At 51.0% G+C, this 26479-nt stretch overlaps 5 protein-coding genes across 48 annotated transcripts in view; 4 read left to right on the top strand and 1 right to left on the bottom strand.

Moving 5' to 3' along the window:
• Positions 1-2558: 2558 nt before the first annotated feature.
• On the top strand, positions 2559-5167 carry LOC121063059. 2 transcript variants are annotated; one of them, XM_040543397.1, is made up of 6 exons: positions 2559-2637; positions 2722-2760; positions 2931-3227; positions 3744-4043; positions 4460-4561; positions 4797-5167. In XM_040543397.1, exons 1-6 carry the CDS (start codon positions 2607-2609, stop codon positions 4823-4825), a joined length of 798 nt encoding a protein of 265 aa, XP_040399331.1. In that variant the 5' UTR covers positions 2559-2606; the 3' UTR covers positions 4826-5167. The 2 variants fall into 2 exon arrangements, with proteins under 2 accessions (XP_040399331.1, XP_040399332.1); XM_040543398.1 differs by lacking the exon at positions 2722-2760 and having other exon boundaries at positions 2582-2637.
• Positions 5168-6958: 1791 nt separating this feature from the next.
• Positions 6959-26479, top strand: part of LOC121063052 — a 56972-nt gene continuing 37451 nt past the window's right edge. Inside the window, exons 1-13 of one of the 9 annotated variants that reach the window (XM_040543384.1) lie at positions 7645-7732; positions 7961-8122; positions 8250-8451; positions 9144-9368; positions 9477-9634; positions 9715-9910; positions 10051-10221; positions 10807-10973; positions 11517-11558; positions 12331-12627; positions 13000-13341; positions 13961-14065; positions 14138-14421. In XM_040543384.1, coding sequence (XP_040399318.1) covers positions 10139-10221; positions 10807-10973; positions 11517-11558; positions 12331-12627; positions 13000-13341; positions 13961-14065; positions 14138-14238 — 1137 coding nt within the window. In that variant the 5' untranslated portion in view covers positions 7645-7732; positions 7961-8122; positions 8250-8451; ... (2 more) ...; positions 9715-9910; positions 10051-10138 and the 3' untranslated portion in view covers positions 14239-14421. The other 8 variants (XM_040543389.1, XM_040543388.1, XM_040543390.1 and 5 more) reach the window with 8 other exon arrangements.
• Positions 14271-15416, bottom strand: LOC121063058. Its single transcript, XM_040543396.1, has 2 exons — positions 15173-15416; positions 14271-14938 (listed from the first exon to the last, which is right to left on the bottom strand). Exons 1-2 carry the CDS (start codon positions 15414-15416, stop codon positions 14271-14273), a joined length of 912 nt encoding a protein of 303 aa, XP_040399330.1.
• LOC121063051 (flocculation protein FLO11-like) overlaps positions 15487-26479 on the top strand; it is a 114271-nt gene continuing 103278 nt past the window's right edge. For all 35 annotated transcript variants that reach the window (XR_005815804.1, XR_005815806.1, XR_005815805.1 and 32 more), the window contains exon 1: positions 15487-15697. The gene's annotated coding sequence lies outside the window, so the exon portion shown is untranslated. The remainder of the gene's footprint in view (positions 15698-26479) is intronic.
• LOC121063054 (olfactory receptor 14C36-like) lies at positions 24284-25277 on the top strand. The gene has a single exon (XM_040543393.1). It carries the CDS (start codon positions 24306-24308, stop codon positions 25263-25265), a length of 960 nt encoding a protein of 319 aa, XP_040399327.1. The 5' UTR covers positions 24284-24305; the 3' UTR covers positions 25266-25277.

The raw sequence follows: 26479 nt of genomic DNA, 5'->3' as shown, positions 1-26479 counted from the left end.
GGGCAGTGCTGATGGCACACTGGTGCTTTGGCTGCTCTCAGCAGCGGTCGCATGGCACTCGCCTAAAGCACCACTTTTAATGTCCCAACCCCCTTCTGAGGGCCCAAAGCCATTGTTTTGGAACCCAAAGCCACATTTAAGTGTCCACATCCCCATTGTAAGGGCCCAAAGCTTCCTTTAAGGGTCCGAACCCCAAACTGCTTTTTAGAGCCCAATGCATCAGTTTTAAGATCAAAGCATTTGTTTTACTATCAAAACCTCCTGTTTGGATCCAGATCCTGCTTTTTATGGCCCAAAGACTAATTTTTTAGATCAGTGTTATTTCCAGTCTCCTATACCTCAATTTGGGGTCCAAAACATCCTTCAAAGGGTTTCCACCCTCAGTTTTAGAGCCTAATTGCCTCCTATTTAGGCCCCAAACCCCTCTCTTTAGGGCCCAGAGCCTCATTTTTGGGGGCTGAATCTCCACGGTAAGCCCCAAGCCCTCCTTCAAGCAGACACGGCCTCATTTGTAGGGTATAATGAGGCCTCTGAGGGACCAAGGGCTCGTTGTTGGACCCAAATCCTCATTTCAGGGCCCCAAAGCATCACGGTGGGGTCCACACCCCCATTTTTGGGGATCAGAGCTTTGGTTTGGGATTTCAAAACTTTCCATTGAGCACCCACTGCGGCATTTTTAAGGGCCCCAACCCTCAGTTTTTAGGACCCAAAGCCTCCTTTTAGGGTCCAGCCCCTGACTTAAGGGTCCAAGCATCAAAAGAGTGCCATCTGTGTTGTGTTGACGTGGCAAGGGGTTGGCAGCGGGGGGCAACCCCAGGTTGAAGGATAAGTGGGAGGTAGTGGGCAATCTCCTTTGCACCACTTGTGTTTATTTTTTTAATTCTTTCTTCCTCTTTCCTTTGCTTATTGAACATTTTTAATCTTGACCCATAACTTTTGTCAATTCTGCTCTTCCGAGTCTCTTTTCTCATGGCAAGCATTGCGTGGGGCTTAGCTGCCAGCCAGGGTCAGCCCACCACTGCTCCTCAGACTCTTCTCTAATCCTTGCAGCTGTCCAGAAACCCCAGATATTGATTTCTGTAAGCTTTTATTTGATTCAGTTATCCTTCAGCTCATCCTAGCCTGAAGCCCAGCTCATCTCTTCCTTTCTCCTCTCTTAGGACCCATGAGAACTTGCCTTCTCAAACCCTTAAAGACTCCAGCAGCCCCATTTCTGTAAATTCAAGATACTGCTTCCTAGTGCTGATATCAGTCAATTGCTTGGCAATCATCAAATCACTTTAACAGAAGAAATAATCTCATCCAACATATGTTGTATGTAGCTTAAAGATAAGTTGATTTTTGTAGATATTTTTTTTTCCAAAGAAAGCCTCAGCAGCACATGAATTTTCTTCAGATTCGTTGCAGTTGATACATAAATTCTTTTTTTTTTTTTTTCAATTAAACCAGCAACCAAAAATAAAAATCACCTCTTGTTTCCCAAACCAAGGCCTTTCAACCCGTAATTAAAAAGTAATCCTCCAAGTTTGATGTCATTTCTGCCTCTAGGACTTACTGGAGTCCAGTGGCTGACTGTGGCAGCTGTGTTGCTCTTCAGCAGACCTGGGCAGGCTGAAATCAATTTGGGCAATTGATTTGCTTTTTTCAGCTCGAATTTGTATTAATCCCCTTGCACCATTAAGGGTTAGTAACTCAAACATCAAAAAAGAGTGCTAAGGCCTGGTTTTGAAGGAACAAGTGCCTTCAGTGCAGAGGTTGCTTAAGAGGCTGGTCACTGAGTGAAGGTTTTTAGCCTTGTTAGTCTTTGTGATAAAAATTTGTCCCTGGGTTGGTCCTGGGCAGACATGTGATGACACCTGAAGATGGGACATCTTGTTCATTGCCTAAAGTGGTAATATTTTAGGCCATTTGAGATTATAGTTTAGGCATTTGGGGCTACTGACCCATGCTGGCTTAGTAGCCCTCACAAATTCAACATCTGCATGTACCTGGGGATACGAGTCTGCATTGAGAAACATGGAACCAAGTAGCAGAGTGTGTAGAAGAAACTGAGCAATACAGATGGCTAAATTTGTCTGAGTGACGGTGTGTAGAGGTAGATGAACACAAAGCTGCTGGTGGGTGGGTAAATGGACAGATGGTGGGTGGGTAAATGGATAGATGGATGGTGGAGAAAGAACGGTTGCTTGTTAGGATGTCAAATTTCTGGTGGTCATCATATGGAGAGGGAGAAAACCTTGCACTAGCCAGGTGGAGTAGCTAGGAGAACAGATAGCCAAATCCAGAACCCACCTCTGGATGGGATTGGCATTCACCCTGAGGGAAATTTTCACAAAACACAAGAAATGGAGGATCAGGATCATAACCTGCAGTTGCCATGCCCTCTCCGGTGTCTACGAAGGGACTGTGACATAGTGCACTTGGTTTGCTCCGTGATCCATCCAGACTTTCCATGCCACAGCAGCACAGCAGCGAACCATGAATATGTAGTGCTGGGGAGTGGCTGCCTTCTCAGCTGATTCCCCAAAGGGGCAGGACTTCATAGGGCCTGAAATATAAGCTGGCTGGGCGCCCATCTTTTTCTCTCCAAGACAGTTTTGGTCACGATGATGCAATATTTTCTCGCACAGCTGCTGTGTAAGTGACTTATTGTCTTCCTTTTTTGCAGCCTTCTCTGTCTAGTCCTGTCATCTCAAAGCCTTCAATACATGTCTCTTACAGCTTTCCTCCAGGTGCTCCCACTTGCTGTATCCTCTGCTGGTAAGAACAATTTTACCTGTTGTGAGATGCTCTCCAACTAAACTGACTCTTTGGCAACGAGGTGGAGTTGGATTGCATTTTGTGAAATGGAGAGGAAAGGGATGTCTCACTTTCCTTTTCCACTTTGAAAATTCCCTCCCATCCTCTAAATCCTTACCTTTCTTTCCCAGACCCCCTGCCAGTCCCTGTGCTCTCCACAGACCCCAGTTATGATGTCTACTATGAAGGGGAACGCATTGCTTTCATATGCGTGGCTCCGACGATGAAGACTGTAGATGGATTTCGGTTCTTCAATCAAAGTGGGGACCAAGTCTTCGCACTTGCTTCCTACTCTCACACAGTTGCCTGGTTCCAGCTCACAGCTGCAAAAGTGTCTGCCATGCAGTACACGTGCATGTACTGGGTGAAGGATGCTGGACGAGAAATTCCTTCCAATAGGAGCCTTCCTCTTTCAATTAAGGTTCAGGGTACGTGGGTCTTGCGTTGTCTCTAGATGATGTTGCTTTGAGTCTCTACCTTCTCACAAGCTCCTTTTGTGCTCCTGGGTTTCTGTGAGCAGTCAGGAATAGGGTAACCTAACAGCTCTGTCACCTCCAAGAGGTCTCGCGGCACTGAGCCTCCCCAAGCCTTTCCTTAGTGTTTGGGGTGTATCACATGCCTTCCTCTTTGGTCATGTGAAAATACTTGTTTTCTGCACTTCGGTGAATACAAAGAAACTGAGTTGCTCTGAATTCATATCTCTGAGGTCTGTGAGTCTGTGCTTATCTTCCCATAGTTCAAGACGTAGAAAAAAGAGCGATGAATGACTCCGACAAAAGCTGATCTTTAGTAAAAGGTTCTGTATTTGTCCCAGTAATATTCCAAAGAATTAACTTGTCTACTCCCTTTGTCAAATCTGAAGCACAACATTGGAAAAAATAATGGGTTTTGTGCACAAATCCTCATGTCAATGGGTAGCAGGTTTTGTTTGCTCTTCCCCCCAGGTGCTCCAGTGGCCCCGGTTTTGTCCCTGGATCCTCAGCAGCCAGTCTACAGATACGGAAACAATGTCAAGCTCCTCTGCACCGTCCCCTTTTCTTCATTCTATATAAGGGAATTCCAGTACTATGGGGACTTTGGACTTGCAATCTCCATCCCAGTTGTGAAACTGCAAAACTACAGCTACAACCTGAGGATCACAGGAAGGGAGGTCTCTGGGTCTTACAGTTGTGCCTATTTTGTATTTAAGTCTGGACGTGCCGTTCGCTCCGAGAGCAGCCCCTGGGTCAATGTCTATGTGAAACGTGAGTTTTCCAACCCTTCCTCACTAAAACCTCTAATAACTGCTGACCTATCATCAGTTAATTTATTCTGCATGTGCTTGCCTATGAATTAATTCGTGAGTGTCATCTCCATCCCGTCCTGTTATATGACCATCCATCTCGCTAATTCAGTCTCTGTGTCCGTCACTAAACGAGCTTATTGCCATGTCTGCCCATGCTCTTATCAACAAAAAATATGAGAAATACTGGGGAAAAAAATCTCAGTGAAAAGAGTCTCATCGCCTTACATGGCTTTTCTGATGAGACCATGGCTTTCTAGGACCTCCTTCTAGACCTCCTTTCTTTTATCCTCCATCCCTCTGAGATGTGGGTAGCTATAGATGGGCTTGCTCGTTGTAAGAGTCATCATGGCAAAGTCACCACTGGTTCCTCCCCAGGCCAGATAATCGGCTGGGTTCGAGAGATCCTTGTTGGTGGCTCGTTCTTTACCATCAATGGCCTCATCTTTTTCTTCTCCCACCGCCTCAAGAAGAAAAGAGGTAAATATTTAATTTTTATTGCACCACACTAATTCTTATGATCCTGGGACTTCAATTTCTTTGTCCCAAAAAATCCCTCATTTTGACCTTCCTTTTTGGGGAGGGTGTTCTGGACAGAGCTTGAACAGGATCACTTCTCACCCTCCTCTCTTATTTGAACCCCAAACTGATTTCCCTTAGAGGTCCAAGAATAAAGAGAAGCAATTTTTGGTGCTGTTACTTCCCTCATTTGCAGATCTGGAAGAAGGATTCAGGATGGACTAACAAGATGAATTAGAAGAAGAACCCTTAAAGGTTTTGCTCTATTTTGCCAAGGCAATCTGTTCCGTTGGGCCCTGCCTGATTCCTCATTGTCTGCTTCAGTGTCCCCAAGAGACAGAAGCAGTGAACTGGAAGTACTTGGCTACTCCTTTCCTCTCTGCACAACCCCATGCCTTGTGTCTTACCAATTAAAGCTGGATGTTGTGTTTAGGTCTTGTGGGTTTCATGGAAAGGTGTGTCTTTCCATCCTCCTTCCTGAAATGTGTGTATTTGTGTTTGCTTGTGCACAGCCTCGGGATCATGGCAGAGGAGGTCTCTAGGTCTTAGGGTTGTGACTATTTCACATTTCAGTCTAGATGTGCTATTGGCTCAGAGAAGAGCCTCTGGGTTGATTTGTGCGTCTGCTCTATCTCACACCTAACCCACAATGTTCCTATTTCCTTGCTTGACGAACCTGATCTCCTTCTATGACAAAGTGACGCGCTTGGTGGATGAGGGAAGGGCTGTGGATGTGGTTTACCTTGACCTCAGTAAGGCTTTTGACACCGTTCCCCACAACATTCTCCTCAAGAAACTGGCTGCGCGGGGCTTGGACTGGCGTACGCTTCGCTGGGTTAGAAACTGGCTGGATAGCCGGGCCCAGAGAGTTGTGGTGAATGGAGTCAAATCTGGTTGGAGGCTGGTCACAAGTGGTGTCCCCCAGGGCTCGGTACTGGGGCCGGTCCTCTTTAATATCTTTATCGATGATCTGGATGAGGGCGTCCAGTGCACCCTCAGTAAGTTTGCAGATGACACCAAGCTAAGTGCGTGTGTCGATCTGCTCGAGGGCAGGAAGGCTCTGCAGGAGGATCTGGATAGGCTGGAGCGATGGGCTGAGGTCAACTGTATGAAGTTCAACAAGGCCAAGTGCCGGGTCCTGCACCTGGGGCGCAACAACCCCAAGCAGAGTTACAGGCTGGGAGATGAGTGGTTGGAAAGCTGCCTGGCCGAGAAGGACCTGGGAGTATTGGTTGATAGTCGGCTGAATATGAGCCAGCAGTGTGCTCAGGTGGCCAAGAAGGCCAACAGCATCCTGGCTTGTATAAGAAGCAGTGTGGCCAGCAGGTCTAGGGAAGTGATTGTCCCCCTGTACTCGGCTCTGGTGAGGCCGCACCTCGAGTACTGTGTTCAGTTTTGGGCCCCTCGCTACAGGAAGGACATGGACATGCTCGAGCGAGTCCAGAGAAGGGCGACCAAGCTGGTGAGGGGTCTGGAGAACAAGTCTTACGAGGAGCGGCTGAGGGAGCTGGGCTTGTTCAGCCTGGAGAAGAGGAGGCTCAGGGGCGACCTTATCGCTCTCTACAGGTACCTTAAAGGAGGCTGTAGTGAGGTGGGGATTGGTCTGTTCTCCCACGTGCCTGGTGACCGGACGAGGGGGAATGGGCGAAAGTTGCGACAGGGGAGTTTTAGGTTGGATGTTAGGAAGTACTTCTTTACCGAAAGGGTTATTAAGCACTGGAACGGGCTGCCCAGGGAGGTGGTGGAGTCACCATCCCTGGAGGTCTTTAAAAGACGTTTAGATGTAGAGCTTAGCGATATGGTTTAGTGGAGTGCTTAGTGTTAGGTCGGAGGTTGGACTCGATGATCTTGAGGTCTCTTCCAACCTAGAAATCTGTGTCTATTAAACCTGGTTTTTGCTTGCCTCTGAAATTCAGCCTCATTTCTGAATTTTCACAGCACCTCCTCTGTGGATGAGCATGGTGTTAACCAGGCCTGCCCCATAGGGCTGAGTTTCCCTTCCTATACAAGAAGACACAAGGCACTGTCCCCTGGGCATTGCCTTGCTGCTTTGACCTCAGTCATCACTCACAAGGATGCAGTCGGCTGTTGCTTCTTCCAGGCAACCCAGTGGCACCTCTGCGAGGTCTTCCCAGCCCCAGGAGGTGATCAAGGAGTCCTTTTGGCCAAGACGAGGAGGAGCAGGGCATTTCTGTGTGAATACTTAAGGTTTGCCTACGCAAAGTCAAGTGAGCCAGTCTTGTGGGTGAGAACCCCAAACTCCTTGAGGAACAGCAGATCTTAACCCATGGATCCAGCTGGCAAAGGAACGATTTGGATATGGAAGAGCTGTTTCTTTTCTACCTTATTTCAGGAGGGCTTCAGGAAAAGGGTAGCTGTGGGCCTCCAGGCTTCCTTCCACTCCATGCCAGGCTTCAAAGACACGGTGGCAGAAGGAAGATTTTTCTTCAGTGTCTCCCACTGCCATAGCTGCAAAGCAAGGCAAGACAGAACCTTCCCGCAAGGACCTGCTGAAGTTACTGCGAAGGCAGCAGTCAGTTTGCCCTGCGCTTGGAGTTACTCTGACCATCTGTCCTGATTTCACTTGGGATCGAGTTAATTTTCCTCCCAGTAGCTGGAACAGTGCTTGGGGTCTGGCATCGGTCGGTGAGTGGTGAGCAATTGCACTGTGCATCACTCGCTTTGTATATTCCTTTATCATTATTATTTTTTCCCTTCCTTTCTGCCCTTTTAAACTGTCTTTATATGAAACCATGAGCTATTACTTTTTTTTTTTCTTTCTTTCTTTTTTTTTCTGTTCTCTCCCCCATCTCTCTGTGGTGGGAGGGAAGTGAGCAAACGGCTGTGTGGTGCTGAGCTGCTTGCTGGGTTAAACCACAGCACTAGTCCTTAAAAAGTTTTATCTTGTATCACTCTGCTTCTATCTCTTTCCTGACAGCCTCAGCTAGCTAGAGACTTAGCATGCCCCGTCTGTGTCACTGGACAATCCCCCGTTCTTATTTTTATTTTATTAGTTTTTATATTAAACCATTCCTGCAGCTGGGGAAAGGGAAGCTGGGATTTAACCCTGTGATGTCCTCCGAGCTCAGCCTGGGGAAGCACAAGTGTTAGACAGCAGAAGCCCGGAGTCCGGTGAGTTCTCATCTTCCTCCATGTTTGTATGTGTGGGGGAGATGATGATATGGGGGAGATGGCGACATTACGGGGGAGATGACGATGATGTTATGGGGGAGATGACGATGTTATGGGGGAGATGACGATGCTATCAGCTCAGACACAACAACATGCTGCTACACATTAAAACTCTGCTTGATTTCAAATCTTCATCTTTACAAATGCTACCTATTTTTGGCCTTCCAGCTATTCCAGTATGCAGTGGAATGCTGCACGGTGTGAGGAAGCAACGTCCTAGCTGCTGCTTGAGGTTACCGTGGGCCCACGTTTCTTGCATCTCCTTGTCAAGTTTTCTCTCTTCCGAGGTGGACCCTGCTCATCTCTCCCCAGCTGTTATTTTTTTGTCAGGTGGTGTTTTTAGACCACTGAGTCTTACACCCCCCTCCTCACAGCACACTGGAGAGGGGTTATAACCTGTGTGTTATCAGAAAGGTTTATTGCAATGAACTGGCTGAATTGTTATGTGATAAAACAGAGTCTGCATGCACAAAGGAGCCCAGAGGAACCGTTGCAGGGGAAGGAACCCATGAGGGGACCCAGGTTGGAGCAGTTTGCTCCTGACAGATGGACTCCATGGGAAGAAGAGCCCCCACAGGATCAGCTCGGGAAGGAGGCATCCCCTGGGAGGGACCCCACGTTGGAGGCGATGATGACGTGCTCTGCGCTGACCATGGCAGGTGATGAAGTGTTCTGCGCTAACCACAGCCCCAGTTCCCTGTTCCCTTGTGCTGCTCGGGGTGAAGAAGTGGAAGTGGGTGCTGGGGAAGTGGGGAGGGTGTTTTCAGTTTGCTTTTACTTTCACATTGCTCCATTCTGTTGCAATGTTACACTGATCTCCCTATGCTGAGTCTGTTTTGCCCATAATTATGATTGTTGAGTGATGTTCCTCTTCTTATCTCAACCCTTGAGCCCTTTTTCATTGTATTTTCTCCCCCTTCCCCTTTGAGGAGGAGTGAGAGAAAGATTGTAGTGGCATTTGGCTGCCTGGCGGTGTGAAACCACAGCAGAAGGTGCAGAAGAGCTGTTCCCTTGACCTTACAGTAACAGCAAGATTTTCTTGCTTATGTTCTAGAGGTCTGACCTCAACTCGAGGACTGTGAGTGTTAGTCACAAGTAGCTCTGTCTTTGAAGAACTGGAATTAACCTATCTGGTTTCGAGCTTTAAATGCAGATTAAAAGAAAAAAAAGTTGTGCAAATCTTGTTGTGCAGCTATGGACTGGCACAGGATGGGGTTGTGGGACTTTTGTGGGACTTAGAGCTGATTTCTTATCTCTTGTCCACCCTGAGAAAAAACAGAAGTTGCAGTGCAAGAAAACTTCTGTTTTTCATTACTGCTGTTCTTGTTCTGTGTTTTTTTTTTTTTTGAAGTGTCAGAGGGCTGGAGTTTGTGCTGATACAAGCAACACAACAGCTTGTTTTCTGCCAGCGAATTAATGAGTCATACAGGGGAGAGAGCTCTATTTCAAGGCAGCTCCTGCAAGCTGAGTTTACCCTTCCCTCAAATGTCTGATCCAGTATGCGTGCACCAAGTGGTCCCACAGACAGGGATTTCTGCTCTGATCCCTGGTGAACAAGTCTATCTTCCTATAAATTGTATGCCTAACTTCGTTCCCAGGCCTTTCTGCACTCTCTGAACACACAAAAAGAATGACTATCTCACTGTGCACACTCTCCTTCTGATTTGTCGTTTTCTGATCCAAGGAGGACAACAGGTGGATGGGCTGTGGACATTTGGACCTGTACCTGCAGCTTCAGCATCACAGAGCCAAAGGATGGTGGACCACACACATGCACCAACACCATAATCAGTGGGCTCAGCGCAGTCTGGTCTGTGAAGAGCAAAGCCATCAGGATTAAGGGTAAGCTACACATCAGTAGGGTTCTCTCTCCACTGTCCTGGACAGGTCTGTTCTTCCATCACACCTCCCTCTATCCACAGATACTTTCCTCCACGTCTCAGGCCTTCAATTACCCTGAATTTAATGAAGCACAATGACAGCAGCATTCATTTTTCTTGAAAAACCTTGTTCTGAGGTCACCAGGCTCAGTTCTCTTTACAAATGCTTTTCAAGACCTAGATATGTGTCATTGAAACCTAGGTGGTTAAAAGAGGAAGGAAGAATGGAACCCTAAAGGTATATATTTGCTTTTTTTTCACCATCCAGTCCCACGCTTGGTCTGAACATTTCATCTGGAGTCACAGGGGAGGGCTATCACCTCTTCTTCCTCTTACACAGCTCCTGTAAACAAGGCAGTGATTGTTTCACTTCTGCAGGGAAGATCCTGAGACCACCATCGCAGCCGAGGTCACCTCGCTGGAGATGAGTGCTCAGCACTAATGACCCAGCACCGTAGGAAATGGCATGGGGACCTGTACTTGTGGCTACAGAGAAGTGTACAGTGGAGGTACAGTGGATTTTGTCCTTCCTCAGCGGTGTTTTGAAAGGTAACTTCCAGCTTTTCCCTTCAAGGGCCTCCTTTTGCTTTCCTGGGAATGGATACTACTCCAGTGGTGATAAGCGAAGGCCACCCCTTACATCCCACCTGCGTTCCCATGAAATGCTTCCCATTGTGGAAAATAAATGGTCAAGGCCATCACCGTGTTTCATCCCTGCTACTGTCTCCCCAGTGGAGGATAATTTCAATCACCTTCCTCATCCTCAGGGTCTTCCTAAGCCAACATTCACAGACTGGTTGAAGTTTGAAGGGTCCTCTGGAGGTCATCTTGTCCACCCCCCTGCACGGAACAAGAGCAAAGCATCTTGCTCCTCTTGCTCCTCTTGTCACCCATCATGAGGAAGATGTCCAAGGCAGGAGACAATAGATAAAAGCCACCTTCTGTCCCCCAACTTAAGGTGTGGATGAGATAGACTATGGTTCATTGGGCAAAGAGAGTGCCCAAAGGACTGAGAGCACACAGGGAGAAATGTCATCTGAAAACATGATGACAACACACAGAGAAACATAGAATTAGGGTGTAGTTCCCTCACGATTCTCGGATGTGGTTCGTGGCTTCCATTTATTTCTGCAGCACTTCCTCTTCCTGCCCTGTGAGCCCTGTGCTCAAGTCAGACCGATGGAGAGAGCAGCAGGGAGCAACCAGACAGTGCGTCCTGCTTCCAGGCAGCCCGGCTCAGAGCCCTCAGCACCCCATGGACCGCAGTGACATGATTGCCCCCCGCCTTGTGATGTTCCTCAGTGAGTCCCCATGTCCCCGCTTTGCCCTCCTCTCCTCTCCTCTCCTCTCCTCTCCTCTCCTCTCCTCTCCTCTCCTCTCCTCTCCTCTCCTCTCCTCTCCTCTCCTCTCCTCTCCTCTCCTCTCCTCTCCTCTCCTCTCCTCTCCTCTCCTCTCCTCTCCTCTCCTCTCTCCTTCCTCCTTTTCTCTCTTTTATTCACCTCACTTTTCTTTTCCCCTTCTTTTGCCTCTAGACCTTCTTCTCCTTTATATCCTTCTCAGATCCTTTCTTTTTCTGCCCTCATCTTTTATTTTTTCCTCTTTCTTTTCTGGCTTTCAATCCAATCTTCCTTCCTTTCTTTCACCTCCTTCTATATACCAGTCTTCCTTTCCTTCTCCCTCCTATACTTTATTCCCTTCCCTTCCCTGCCCTGCCCTCCCTGCCCTTCCCTTCCCCTCCACTCCACTCCCCTTCCCTTCCCCTCCCCTATTAGATGCCCTCACCATGTAATCCCCGTTCCCCCCTTCACTCTCACACTCAGTCCTTCTCCCCTCTTCTCTTCCAGCCACTGTGCATCTCCTGCCCTGCCAGATGGTCTCTGAGGAAGGTAACTCCTCTGGGGTCTCCTTAAACAGGGGCTGAGCTGCTGGGGGCACGGCTGGATTTGGGGTCCCACAGGTGTGACTGTCTGGGAGACCCTCAGCCTCATTCCCCCTCCCCATAACAAACCAGTGGTGAAATTGGGTGCTGGGGCTTTTTCTTTATCTCACTTTGTTGAAGTCCTGCCTCGTGTCAACACACTGGTGATGAGTGGAAACCCCTTGAGACCCAACCCCTTCCCAGCCCTCTCCTTCCCACACCTGCTCCTCCTATTTTGGGTGTGGGTCAATGGTATTTTTGTAGGGTTTGCAGCTGGGGGCAGGTAGGGAGGTGGAGACCAAACATGTTTTCCCAATGACTGCTGTGGAGGAGCATCAGCGACGGGTTTTACCCTTCACCCTTAGCCTTTTTGACCCCCTTCCCCATTTCCTATTTTCATAAATTATCAAGTTGCATCAAAAAAAAAAAATATTGCTTGAAAGGACATTAAGGACATTTCTGCTGGCATGACAACGCTGCCCAGGGTGTGGAAAGGGTTTTTGCAGTCTCCTTTCTTTCATCACTTCCCACAGCGGGACGCAACCTTGTGCTGAATCACAAGGAGATAAAATGAGTCATAGCCCAGAGACATTTCTGCTTTATGAGGTCCCCTCTGTGCTTTATTGTGTTCCTTGAAATGAAAGCCAGTTTCTTTTATTTGCGTGGAGTTAGTCCCTTCTGCCTCTACTCCTTGCACCTCACCTCCATCCCCTATGCCTGTCTCCCTCTCTATCCACCAGCCGCAGTCCCTGCCCCGACCCTCTGGGTGCTGCAGGGACAGAAGGAATATTTCTTTGGAGATGCTGTCACGCTAGTGTGCACCACTCCCCTCAACATCACTGGGAAGCTGACGTACCAAATTTTTGGTGAGGCTGGCTGGGCAGTTTCAGGATTTAGCTCGACGAATAACTACACGTTTGAGTTCATCCTCTCCCGAATGCAACACAGGGGTCCACATTTCTGCAGCTATTCCCTCAAGCAAGGTCAGAAGCAGCTCACATCCCCAGCCAGTGAAAAACTGGTGATCAAGATTGGAGGTGAGCTGTGTGATTTCTTTATCTTTTTCTCTGCTTTATCCCTCCCCTCTGAGAACTATTCAGATGCCCAAATGTGGGTATCAGCTATAGCCCCCCAATGTGACAACTCACCTGGAAGTCTCCCAATAGGACTGGTGGGCTTTGTGGTTTAACCTAGCCCATCCCCAAAATCAGTAGGATGTCTGGGTGGAGGATTTATCTTTCTGGGACCAGCATGGTCTGGAAGGTGGCTGCCACTGGCACTCTTCTCATGTCGTGGCAGGAAGCCTACAATCCCAAGCTTTGCTGCATGCAGTGGAAAGGCAAACAACTGGAGATCCGTTTGTGCTGTCCTTATTGCTACATCTCCATTTATTCCTCCCCTTTTCTCAGACCACCTTCCCCAGCCCCTGCTGATGGTGGAGTCCCCGCTGGGAGAGGTGATGGCAGGAGATCTCCTGAGCATCATTTGTAAGGCCCCTGGAATCGCCACTGTACGGAGGTTTCACTTCTACAGGGATGGCCAAGAGGTCCTCCCTACGACAGAAGGCTCTGAGGACAATGCAGCAGATCATGGGGGCAATTTAAGGACTTCCATGGTCCTCCAGTTCCCACGTGCTGGTCCCCAACAGAGTGGAAACTTTACCTGCAAGTATGAGGAAAAAAAGCCTGAGAGGTGGATCCCCTCCTTCACAAGCCAAGCCGTGTCTATCAGTATAAATACCCAAAAGAAAGGTGAGCTGGCCATCCATCCACCCACCTAACAATCTGTCAGTCCATCCACCACCAACCCATCCATCCATCCATCCATCCATCCATCCAGTAACCAGCCCATTAAACCATCCCTCTCTCCATCTGTCCATCCGTCTGTCCCTCCCTCTCTCCATTTTTTCCTGAAACTATTCCATTCCAGTCCCTGTACATTCCTCTCCAAACTAGCTGATTTTTGCACCGGGCAGCTGCTCTATCTATCCAATCACCATCCTTCTGTCTGTGACTCAGCCCACCCAGTCTTTCACCCACCTCTCCCTCCCTCTCAGCCCTTCCACCACAGCCCCAACCACCCCTTTATCACACAAGTAACACAAGCATCCCTCTGTTCACCTTTACGGCTCAGCATCCTCTCCTTGGCCTCCCGAGCCATTGTTCCGAAATTTCTCAGTGCCTCCTGCAGAGCCAAGCAAGTGGGGAAAGTCTTTGGGTGTTCAGCACTCAGGACCTGAGCACAATGCCTGGAGAAGGAGGGGTGGGGAAAGGGAAAGAGAGATGGTGGCAGAACGATGCTCACAGCCTTCCCTCTGTCCGCATGCATGAACTGTGTCTACATCTCCTAACCTGTCCCGCCCTCTTGCAGGGAAGAGCTGCTTCCTTCTTCTACGGCTCCTGGTTGTGGGTGGCTGCTTCCTCACCATCAACAGCCTCATCCTCCTCTTCTTCTGGGTCCGGGAGAGAACCAAAGGTACACCCTGAGCTGAGGGGGGAATCACCCCACCTTCGGGCTCCCCACCACCCACCTTGCTCCTTCCCGCAGACGCCTCATTCCTGTCTGGAGCCAGCCCTGCTGGGATCTCCCAGCTGCACGCCAGATCCCCACACACCCTTCAGGAGGATAATAAGTACGAGGAACACTAATGAGGGGAAGATGCTGTGGGCGATTCCACCCCCTAAAGACTGCTCCCTGCTGAAGACACATCCCAAAAGACTGGTGTGCAGCCAAACGAGTGCTCAGCTGTGGGAAAACAAAGCAAGAATCGGTTCCTGGGAGGATGAAAGAAGTAGAAAGGGGTCATTTCACGTGGTAAAGGGGAGGGAGGAGACATGGACGTTGTTGGGAAGGGTGATTGTGAAAGAGAAAATGAAGAAAGACCAGAAATAAAAACGGAAATTGTGAGAAAAAAAAAGGAGTGAGAAAGGGTGAGAAAAGAAATGAAGAGAAAAACAGCGTGAGTGAAAAATGAAAGCATGGGCAGAGGCTGAGACAGAGTGAGAGAGGGATGGGGAAGGAGAGGGATGCCAGGAGCATCCAGGAGGGCACGACAGTGGGAAAAGCAGGTTGGAGAGGCGAAGGAGAAGAAAAAAGGTGGAACAAGAGTCCCCAAATCAGAACGAGCCCTTGTGTGTGTCATTAACTGGATGGCCACCACTGTCACCTCGCCTGGGTTGTCCCGGTGTGTTAGGGATGTTAGGGCATCCAGGGAGGGGTGGGAGAGCCGCTGCAGGTGGGGTGGGTGACTGGGGGCCCTGGTGTTTGGGCTTTTGGAGGGTAATGTCCCATATCCCATATATGTGGGAGCTGTGGGGCTGCAATAGGAGGATGCTGGAAATGCAGAGACTGAGTGCATGAGATACGGGTGGGCTTTGGGGTCACATAAGGTTGTAGAGTTGGTATGGGGACTGTAAGGGTGGGATATGGGGGGTCTGCAAAAATGGTATATGAAGCACAAGAAAGACACGGGGTGGGCTGTGGTGATGGGATATCAGAGCTATGGGGACATACGTCTGGGAGATGAGGTACAAGGGTGCCCGTGGTATATGGTGCTGTGGGAATGGGATTTGGGGCACTTGCCTAGGAACATGTAAAAATATGGAGGTGGCATTTGAGCCCCTGGGGATGGCATACAGGGAACTGGGAGGATATTGGGGTGGGGCGTTAAGGAGTGAATGGTGGATATTTGGGGCATGTGCAGGGTTATGGGATATGGCATGCCACCAGCATTGGATATAAGGGGAATGCAGGGATGTGCGGAAGCTGCGTGATCAATATGGGAACCTGAGCTGATGGGGGTGCGCTGGGAAATCTGGACATGCATGGCAGTAAGGACACGGGGCTTTGGGGATATGGCAGGCTGCTGGGGAGGGATATGGGGGCAGGAAGGAGATGGCGACCTTGCTGGTGGAATATAGAGCGACTTTGGGGCCGTATGAGGCTGTGGGATATGAGGATGGAGGAACCGCCCTCTTCTGTCCTCCACGGCCTTATCTCCACCTCACAGCCTTCCTTCCCCTCCAGCCTGTTTCTGCCATGCCCTCAGCCCCCGGCAGCCAGCAGTGGATGAGAAAGAATCGATGTAGGGGAGGGAGCATGCTGCCCGTAACCCTTGGGTTTTGTGCATTTGTCCCAAACCCATCACTCGGCTTTGGCAGTTTCTCTCCTCCCTCCCTTCCTTTCTCCCTCTTGGGAAGATGGAAAGGGAGAAACAGGAGCCTGATCTGAGGCTATGGAGCAGAGGGCTTCCCATGTCTCTTGAACCCCTGAACCTCTGGGCAGGGACTGGGGGAGCAGAGTCCCACGCACTGGGACCACACGATGAAACTGAACAGGTACAGCTCTATGGGGACTGACAAGAAGTGGCTGATGGAGTGGCCGAGCCTCTCTCCATCGTATTTGAAAAGTCCTGGTAGTCAGGTGAGTCCCTGGTGACTGGAAAAAAAGGAAACATCGTTCCTGTTTTTAAAAAGGGTAGAAAGGAGGACCTGGGGAACTACAGACCGGTGAGCCTCGCCTCTGTGCCCGGCAAGATCACAGAATCACAGAATCGTCTAGGTTGGAAGAGACCTCCAAGATCACCCAGTCCAACCTCTGACCTAACACTAACAAGTCCTCCACTAAACCATATCACTAAGCTCAACATCCAAACGTCTCTTAAAGACCTCCAGGGATGGTGACTCAACCACTTCCCTGGGCAGCCCATTCCAATGCCTAACAACCCTTTCGGTAAAGAAGTTCCTCCTAATATCCAACCTAAACCTCCCCTGGCACAACTTTAGCCCATTCCCCCTTGTCCTGTCACCAGGCACATGCGAGAATAGACCAACCCCCACCTCGCTACAGCCTCCTTTAAGGTACCTGTAGAGAGCGATAAGGTCGCCCCTGAGCCTCCTCTTCTCCAGGCTGAACAATCCCAGCTCCCTCAGCCGCTCCTCGTAAGACTTGTTCTCCAGACCCCTCACCAGCCTCGTTGCCCTTCTCTGGACTCTCTCGAGCACCTCGACGTCCTTCATGTAGCAAGGGGCCCAAAAACTGAACACAGTACTCGAGGTGCAGCCTCACCAGAGCCGAGTACAGGGGGACAATCACTTCCCTAGACCTGCTGGCCACACTGCTTCTTATACAAGCCAGGATGCTGTTGGCCTTCATGGCCACCTGAGCACACTGCTGCCTCATATTCAGCCGACTATCAACCAGTACTCCCAGGTCCTTCTCGGCCAGGCAGCTTTCCAACCACTCATCTCCCAGCCTGTAGCGCTGCTTGGGGTTGTTGCGCACCAGGTGCAGGACCCGGCACTTGGCCTTGTTGAACTTCATACAGTTGACCTCAGCCCATCAGTCCAGCCTATCCAGATCCTCCTGCAGCGCCTTCCTACCCTTGAGCAGATCGACACACGCACCTAACTTGGTGTCGTCTGCAAACTTACTGAGGGTGCACTCAATCCCCTCATCCAGATCATCGATAAAGATATTGAAGAGGACTGGCCCCAGTACTGAGCCCTGGGGGACTCCACTAGTGACCGGCCTCCAACTGGATTTGACTCCATTCACCACAACTCTTTGAGCCCGGTTATCCAGCCAGTTTTTAACCCAATGAAGCGTACGCCAGTCCAAGCCATGAGCAGCCAGTTTCTTGAGGAGAATGTTGTGGGAAACGGTGTCAAAAGCCCTACTGAAGTCAAGGTAGACCACATCCACAGCCTTTCTGACATCCACTAAGCGCGTCACTTGGTCATAGAAGGAGATCAGGTTCGTCAAGCAGGACCTGCCCTTCATAAACCCATGCTGACTGGGCCTGATCGCCTGGTTGCCCTGTAAGTGCCGCGTGATGACATTCAAAATAATCTGCTCCATGAGCTTCCCTGGCACTGATGTCAAACTAACAGGCCTATAGTTCCCCGGGTCTACCCTCCGACCCTTCTTGTAGATGGGTGTCACATTTGCTAGCCACCAGTCGACTGGGACCTCCCGTGATAGCCAGGACTGCCGATAAATGATGGAAAGTGGCTTGGCCAGCTCCTCCACCAGTTCTCTCAGTACCCTGGGGTGGATCCCATCCGGCCCCATCGACTTGTGTACATCCAAGTGCTGTAGCAGGTCGCCAACCATTTCCTCGTGGATAGTGAGGGCCACATCCTGCTCCCCATCCCCTTCCACCAACTCAGGGTACCGGGTATCCAGAGAACAACTGGTTTTGCCGCTAAAGACTGAGGCAAAGAAGGCATTAAGCACCTCAGCTTTTTCCTCATCCCTTATAACTAAGTTTTCCCCCGCATCCAGTAAAGGATGGAGATTCTCCTTAGTCCTCCTTTTGGTGTTGATGTATTTGTAAAAACGTTTTTTGTTATCTTTAACAGCAGTAGTCAGATTGAGCTCCAGATGAGCTTTGGCCCTTCTAATTTTATCCCTGCACAGCCTCGCAACAGCCTTATAGTCCTCGTGAGTGGCCCGCCCTCTTTTCCAAAGATTATAAACCCTCCTTTTTCTCCTAAGCTCGAGCCACAACTCTCTGTTCAGCCAGGCCGGTCTAGTTCCGCACTGGCTCGTCTTTGGGCACGTGGGAACAGACCGCTCCTGAGCCATTAAGATTTCCTTCTTGAAGAGTGCCCAGCCTTCCTGGACTCCTCTGCCCTTCAGAACCACCTCCCGAGGGACTCTGCCAACCAGTGTCCTGAATAGCTCAAAGTCAGCCCTCCGGAAGTCCAGGACAGCGGTTTTACTGGTCCCCTTCCTGACTTCGCCAAGAATAGAGAACTGAACCATTTCATGGTCCCTCTGCCCAAGACAGCTCTCGACAACCACATCTCCCACCAGTCCGTCACTGTTTGTGAACAGAAGGTCTAGCGGGGCACCTCCCCTGGTAGGCTCTCTAACCAGCTGCGTCAGGAAGCTATCTTCCACACTCTCCAGAAACCTCCTAGACTGCTTTCTCTGGGCTGTGTTGTGCTTCCAGGATATGTCTGGGAAGTTGAAGTCCCCCACGAGAACAAGAGCTGACGATTTTGCAACTTCTGCCAGCTGCCTGTAGAACTCCTCATCCGTCTCCTCATTCTGGTTTGGCGGTCTATAACAGACCCCCAGCAGGATGCTTGCCTTGTTGGCCTTCCCTCTGATCCTAACCCACAGAGACTCAACCTTATCAGTCCCAGCCTCAAGTTCCACAACATCAAAACACTCTCTAACAGAGAGAGCCACACCACCACCCCTTCTGTGCTGCCTGTCCCTTCTGAAGAGCCTATAGCCAGACATTGGAGCACTCCAGTCATGAGAGTGGTCCCACCACGTTTCCGTGACGGCAACCAAGTCATAGCCTTCCTGCTGCACGATGGCTTCCAGCTCCTCTTGTTTGTTACCCATGCTGCATGCATTAGTGTAGATGTACTTCAGTTGGGCCATTGCCTTCTTCTCCGGCTTTGCCATTGTTCCCCCTGGTACAGCTCCAACAAGCCTAATTTCAGCCCCATCCCCTTTCTTTCCTAGTTTAAAGCCCTCTCAATGAGCCCTGCCAGCTCCTGGGCTAGGATCCGTTTTCCCCTTAGAGATAGGGACCCGTCTGCGGCCATCAGTCCGGGTGCCAAGTAAAGCGCCCCATGGTCAAAAAAACCAAAATTTCTGTGTTGGCACCAGCCTCTGAGCCACGTGTTAATCAGGTGGGCTTTCCGTGTCCTCTCGGTACCCCTCCCTGCCACTGCAGGGATAGACGAAAACACCACCTGTACTCCCGCTCCATCCACTAACCGTCCCAGTCCCCTAAAGTCCCGTTTGATAGCCTTCAGGCTTCTCTCTTCAATATCATCACTGCCAGCCTGGACTATCAAAAGCAGATAGTAGTCAGAGGGGCGAACCAGGTTGGGAAGCTTTCTGGCAACATCCCTGACCCTGGCCCCAGGGAGGCAGCAGACTTCCCTACGGGTAGGGTCAGGTCGACAAATAGGGCCCTCTGTTCCCCTGAGAAGGGAGTCGCCCACAACAATCACCCTTATTTCTTTCTTGGTGTAGGCTGTCTTGAGGCGTGGAGTCAGCTTCCTCGCCCTAGGCATCCTCCTGGGTAGACTTTCTACCTCATCCTCACCCACCGGTCTCTCAAGCTCCAGGGCCTCAAATCTGTTATTTAAGAGCACCTGGGAAGGTGGGGGGCGGTAGGGGGGGTGTTGCCTGCGAGGTCGAGCAGGGACCTGTCTCCATTCCTCCTCAACTCCTAGGTCGCCTCCCTCTGCCCGACAGCGACAGGGCAGGGGGTCCACCCCCATTTGGGGTGTCTCACCCCGGTACCTCTTCTGCAGGCCCTGCAGGGAGTTGCTCCACCAGTCTATCTCCCGCTCACACTTCCTGGTAGCCCTCATCCTCTCCACCTCCTCCCTGAGCTCTGACACCAGGTGGACCAGGTCGTCCACCTGCTCGCACCTCACACACACAGTCCCTCTGCCTCCCTCAGATGGCAGCAACAGGCTCAGACACTCCCTGCATCCAGAGACCTGAACTGCCGCATTTTTGAGCAGGCGATCAGTCTGGGTGGTTACAGACTTGCTAGAGAGAGCAGTCTGCCTGGTGTAGACCATAGCAGCCCAGCTAGCAGTCAACAGTCGTTAGAGGAGTTGTTCGTATGGGTGGGTGGGGGGGGAACGTTCTGCGCTCTTTGCCCTCCCTGCTCACCCTGCCTGTGCGAACTCTTGCGCAAACTGCCGCGCCCCGCCCTTCTGACGCGTCAAGCCCTGTTTGCCCGCCCTGGTCGCCGCGCTCCTGGTTGCTCACACTCCCTAGGGGCTGCTTTTGAACGGCCGGGGAGTGGGCGCTGCTGGCTCTGCCTGCACCTCGTCAGCCTCCCTCGCGAGGGCTGCCGGGTCCTGGCGGCTCCCTCGAGTGGCCTCGATGCTGGAAAAAAAGCCCTGCCTGTCCCGATCCCCCGCTCCGCTGCAGAACGCGTCTGCCCCGGAGCCGATCGCCTCGGCAAGAGGCAATGGAAAAATCATGATCATGGAAAAATCCTCCTGGAAGCAATGCCGAGGCACATGCAGGTTAAAGAGGTGATCCGAGACAGCCAGCATGGTCCTTTCAGTCAGCTGCCAGCAGTCCCTGGGGCCTACGCTGCCAAAAAGTAGCCTTTCAGTGGCCCACCACAAGACAAAACCCCATCCAAAAGCCAAGCAGAAGAGCTGGGTCAAGTGAAGGCTGAGAAACCTCAGAGGAACAAAGAAGGACAAGGAGCAGTGAGAGGCCCCCGTGAAGAGCCAGAAACAGCGCAAGAAAAGCTCCTGTACCCATGGGGAGTCCCAGTCCTGCTAAGAACACTCGTAATAGCCCTGTTATCTTCATCGAGCTCTGAGGACAGCATATCCGAGGATGCCAGTGAGAAGACAGCCAGACTTCAGCCACTGAGTTCAAACTCAAGAAGACTGCAGAAGTTAGAGGCTGAGAAGTTCTGGCCAGTTCTGCAAGAACCTCCAGAGATGGCAGCGTTGGCATCTAATTCTGAGGCCAGCAGTCCTGATGAGCCCAGCACCACCTCTGTGTTGGTGGCAGTGATACACAAGGGGGCCAGGTCCAAGCAGTATCAACCACCAAAGACCAGACCAGGGCTCTCTACTCGTGGCCATGGCCACACTGACCAGGGCTCGGAGAGCTCCATCTGAGCTGGCAAAAGAGGTGCGTGATCAACATCTGCATCAATCTTGGGGGCTCAAGCCTTGTAGGAAAGCAGAGTTATGGGGACAGTGGGGACTCGCCAAAGAGCTCTTAGTTTTGAGCCATGGCTTGGTTCACTTGCCACCCTTGGCACCCTCCATCACTAGCTGCAAGTTACTCAGTTTCCTATGAGGTTTCTGGGTGGGCCTGGCAGAGCTTAGGAGCAAAAGCCTGCTGGTGGCTGGGGTCTGGTGAGGGGGTAAATAGACGGAGAGAAATGGTGGCCCTGTCTCGGTGTTGTGGCCTGAAGCCATGCCCGCGGTCTGCATGTGGGCAAAGAGCTCCCAAAACTACCGTGTTGTTTGAGAAGACTCTTGTTTTACAGAAATCCATCTGGCATTGGAACACAAGGAGCTTTGGAAAGAAAGGGACGGAAACTAGTGGAGATGCTACGAAAGGCTGTGGGGTTTTCATTTGTTCACAATGCTCTTTCATTGGAATAAGTTTTCCAGCTGGGCTGTTCCTCTGAAATCATCCCAAACTGCTGCTGGAAGTGGGGCCATATCAGGGACCTTCCCCTGAGACGTTTTACATCTGAGGGACCTTTTCTGTGTCCTCCATTGACCACCACTGTCTGGGTGCGACCTTCAAGCCAATGCCTTATCCACCGAATAGCCCACCCTTCAAATCCACATCTTTCCAATTAGGAGATCAGGATGTCATGTGGGACCATGTCAAAGGCCTTACAGAAGTCCAGGTAGATGACATCGGTCAGTTTTCCTTTGTCAACTGATGCAGTCACTCCATCATAGAAGGCCACCACATTGGTCAGGCATGATATGCCTTGGTGAAACCATGCTGGCTGTCTCAGATCACCTCTTTGTCCTGCATGTGCCTCGGCTTTGCTTCCAGGAGGATCTGTTCCATGATCTTGCCAGGCACAGAGGCGAGGCTCACCGGTCTGTAGTTCCCCAGGTCCTCCTTTCTACCTTTTTTTTTTTCAAAATGTGAGTGATGTTTCCCTTTTTCCACCTCAAGAGGAATCACACCTGGGAAATTCAGGTGTCATGGCGTAGCAATACTTGAGTTCATGGAGCTGGGCAAACGACCCATGTTCATTTCTGTTATTGTGGCTTCAGTGTCTGGCTCATGTGCAGGCTCTGTGTGGAAGCTGACCCGTACTAAGCGACCTACTTGAACACCAGAGCTGGCCCTGCTTTGTGTCGCAGGTTGCACTGGAGACCCTTGAGGCTCCCTTCCATCCTGAATACTCCTATGAGTCCATGACTTACATATCATGCATTAAAAGAAAGAGATATATACCTGGATATCCCGATGGAGAAAGCACAGAGAAAGAAGAGAAAGACTTAGCTCTCCTTAGGGTGCAAGACTCCATTTGGTCAGATGAGTGTCAGACTGATGTGGACATAAAGAAGCAAGCAGGGATTCACTTGTCCTAAAGGTGGCCATCTGGTGTTTGACAAAGGAACTCCTCAACAGCCTCCAAGAGGATGCCAGCCCTCATAATTTACAGCCTGCAGCTACCTGTGCATGGCTTGGACTACGGCTGGTGCCTCTGAATTGCCTGGTACTGGTGGCTCATCAGCAGCTCGCTCCTGCCCTCCAGTTCCATGAACTGGAGGTGCCCATGCTGTCCACGTGTGAACTGAGGCAAGAGGAATCCCACCTCCTGGGGGGTTGTGGGGTGCATGGGAGGGCGCTGAGTCCCCTTCCAGCCCCAGGGCTATAAAGTCAGGGTGAGATGCCTCAACTGACTCAGCTGAATCCCTTCCCTCCCTGTCACCGTCTGGGTGTCCTGTCTGTGATGTGACAAAGAAAGGTGATGGCTTCAAGGATGCAAGAGGGGCAGAGCAAGTGACGCCTTGGGCTGAGCCTCTGCTGCTGAGCTGGGCTGGGCTCCTGGGACACAGGGAGCTTATGGCAAGCGAGCAGAGCTGCAGAGAGACAGCTCTGCCCAGGAGCAGCTCACTAATAGGGCTGGGGGCTCTGCCTGCAGGGGACAAAGGGAGAGGAGAAAACAGAGAGAGAGGTTGGAGGCAGCGTAGGGTGGGAGGACAACTGTGAGCTTACTGCAGGAGGAATCTTCACCAGCCTTCACACGGTAAGTCTCTGGCTGCAGGGTCGTGTAGATGAGTGTAGAGGACCTCTGCTGCCTGCCAGGCTCAGCACTCATCCTGCCCGGAGAGCTGCCCAGGGCGTGTGGAGAGAAGCTGTGGGTGGAAGGAGCCCCCCAGCAGGGCAGGATCCTTCTGCTGTATGGGGGCTGCTGCATGGCACAGGCTGCTCATAGCTCCTCATCACAACCGGGACTTTTCCCAAGGGGCTTTTCAAGAGCAAGGTTAGAGAAAGGGCTTGAAAAGGAAAGAGTTGGTACTGAGTTTCCTACTCGTGGCTGGGTGGGGAGTGGCAGAGGAGAATTTATTTCTTCATTCTGCAGACCCCATTTCTTGTTAGGACTTGTCTGAGATGCTTCCCAGTCCCTGTAGACACGGAGAAGCCCCCAGGCAGTGCCCTGATGCCAGGAGGTGTCTGCAGGGCAGAGCCGAGCATAGAGTGAGTGGGGTCTGTGAGCACAGATCCCTCTGCTCTCAGTAGTGTTTGCTGGCTTTTCAGGGTAAGAGATGAGCATGATTGCTGTATGTCTCATGACACATGTGATTGCTCTACATCTCTACCTTCTGAGAAGGGGAGGGATCTGTAAAAAGCAATCTCGCCCAGACTGCTTTCTGCCATCGCCGTTCTAGTGCTGACGTTGACGAGCACTTCTGTGTTAGGGGTAACTTAATCCGACAAACACCAAAATCAGGACTGATCCCTTCCCACACCATCCCCATGAAGCCCCTGCTGTAGAGCGGGGCTGACTCCTTGGGACCTGGCAGGCAGAGGCCAGCACAATCTGCCTGCAAAAGGAAAACCTGTAGCCAGACAGCTGATGGAAAGCTCCTGGAAAGGGAAAAGGGTGTGTGCAATGGTGGAGCAATGAATTTGCGTTTGCTCAGAGAGTTCTCTCCTAATTTGTTACTGTTTTTTTTCTCCTTTGACAGAGCGCCATACCCACAGGCAGCAGATGTCCAACAGCAGCTCCATCACCGAGTTCCTCCTGCTGGCATTCGCAGACACGCGGGAGCTGCAGCTCCTGCACTTTGGGCTCTTCCTGGGCATCTACCTGGCTGCCCTCCTGGGCAACGGCCTCATCCTCACCGCCGTAGCCTGCGACCACCGCCTCCACACCCCCATGTACTTCTTCCTCCTCAACCTCGCCCTCCTCGACATGGGCTTCATCTCCACCACTGTCCCCAAAGCCATGGTCAATTTCCTCTGGGACACCAGGGCCATCTCCTACTGGGGATGTGCTGCCCAGCTCTTTCTCTTTCTTTTCTTCACTGGAGGGGAATGTTCCCTTCTCACCATCATGGCCTATGACCGCTACGTGGCCATCTGCAAGCCCCTGCACTATGGGACCCTCCTGGGCAGCAGAGCCTGTGCCACCATGGCAGCAGCTGCCTGGGGCAGTGGGGTTCTCAATGCTCTCCTGCACACTTCCAGTACATTTTCTCTTCCTCTCTGCCATGGCAATGCTGTGGACCAATTCTTCTGCGAAATCCCCCAGATCCTCAAGCTCTCCTGCTCAGACTCCTACCTCAGGGAAGTTGGGCTCCTTGGAGTTAGTGCCTCTTTTGCTTTGTCATGTTTTGTTTTCATTGTGCTGTCCTATGTGCAGATCTTCAGGGCCGTGCTGAGGATCCCCTCTGAGCAGGGCCGGCACAAAGCCTTTTCCACGTGCCTCCCTCACCTGGCCGTAGTCTTCTTCCTTATCATCAGTGGTGTGTTTGCCAACCTGAAGCCCCCCTCCATCTCCTCCCCATCCCTGGATCTGGTGGTGTCATTTCTGTACTCGGTGGTGCCTCCAGCACTGAACCCCCTCATCTACAGCATGAGGAACCAGGAGATCAAAGATGCACTGAAAATGTTGTTCCGTCAGTTGTCTTTCTCCAGCGATAAGCTTCCCAACTCTCTTCATAAGTGATTTCCATCTCGTTGTGTAATCTGCGATAATCATATTTCTTCAGGAATGTCCTAATTCAGTCCACTTCTCCAGAGGCGTGAACCAGACCATGGTCTCTCTGAGCAAGAATCCTTTCTACAAGTATCTAGAACAAGGGTACAGCCACCCTCCTGTGTCCCATCTCTGTAATAAAAGTGGATTTCCTCTCTGCTGGTGTCTGGAGGTTGGGCTCTTCTCACAAAGTTGAGGTCAAGAACATGCTGAACAAGTGTTCCTTGTGATGCCCTGCCACCCTGCTTGGGCTCTGCATGGGCTCAGGGGAGGAGGGCAAGGGGTGATGCGTTGGGAAATGAGCCTGGACTGAGCCTTCACATGTGGGTGCCCAGTGCCCCTGGAGATGAATGATCCAAAGGGATCTGCTTGGATCTGTCCCCCTATGACTTTGGGGCATCACTGCCCCCCTTGCTCTGCAGAGCAGCTCCACCAGCTTGCAGGAAGCACCGGGAGGGTCAGAAATGGCTGGCCAGGCCAGCACAGACACAGAAGCCTGGGAAAATCATAGAATTATGGCATTATTAAGGTTGGAAATGACCTCTAAGGTCAAGTGCAACCATTAACCTAGCACTGCCAAGTCTACAAAAGGCTGTTTGGGGGCAGAGATATCCAGGAAAAAGAGCGAAGAAGCAGCTTTGTTGCTTCCAGGGGGCAACGAAAGAGCAAAAGCAACCCTCTGAGCCTGGCCATTCAATCAGCTCTTGATCCACCTCATTTGCCACTTATACTCAGTCTATAATTTGTCACCTTGTCCAGAACATGGTATGGGGGAGAGGCTCACTGTGCCCCAGATCCTCCAGCTTGTTTAAATGTCCCCTAATGGAGTATGGAGGGAAAGGATCTCTCCTCCCAGAAGATGGGGGGTCAAGGCTTGGTTTGTCTTGCTAAAACCCATCACGGCTTTACTCAGCATCAGACACCTACACTTTGCCGGCCTGGCATCACTGCCTCCAGTTTTCTGCTCTGACGACTCCCTGGGGAGGCTTTCTCAGGAATGGGTCTCAGTGGAGCCCAGTCATTCTCCAAGAAACTTCACTGTTTGCTTCTGGCTTCACCTTCTTCATCACTTTGTGCAATCACCTCTCAGCACTGGAGGTTCATGGATTCAGCACCAAATCAGAAAATCGTCACAGAATAGTTTGGGTTGGAAGGGACCTAAAAGTTCCACCCCCTTGCAAACA

Source organism: Cygnus olor, unplaced genomic scaffold (assembly GCF_009769625.2).
Source record: "Cygnus olor isolate bCygOlo1 unplaced genomic scaffold, bCygOlo1.pri.v2 S100, whole genome shotgun sequence".
Classification (NCBI taxonomy): Eukaryota; Metazoa; Chordata; class Aves; order Anseriformes; family Anatidae; genus Cygnus; species Cygnus olor.
This window is presented reverse-complemented; position numbering and strand designations above follow the sequence as displayed.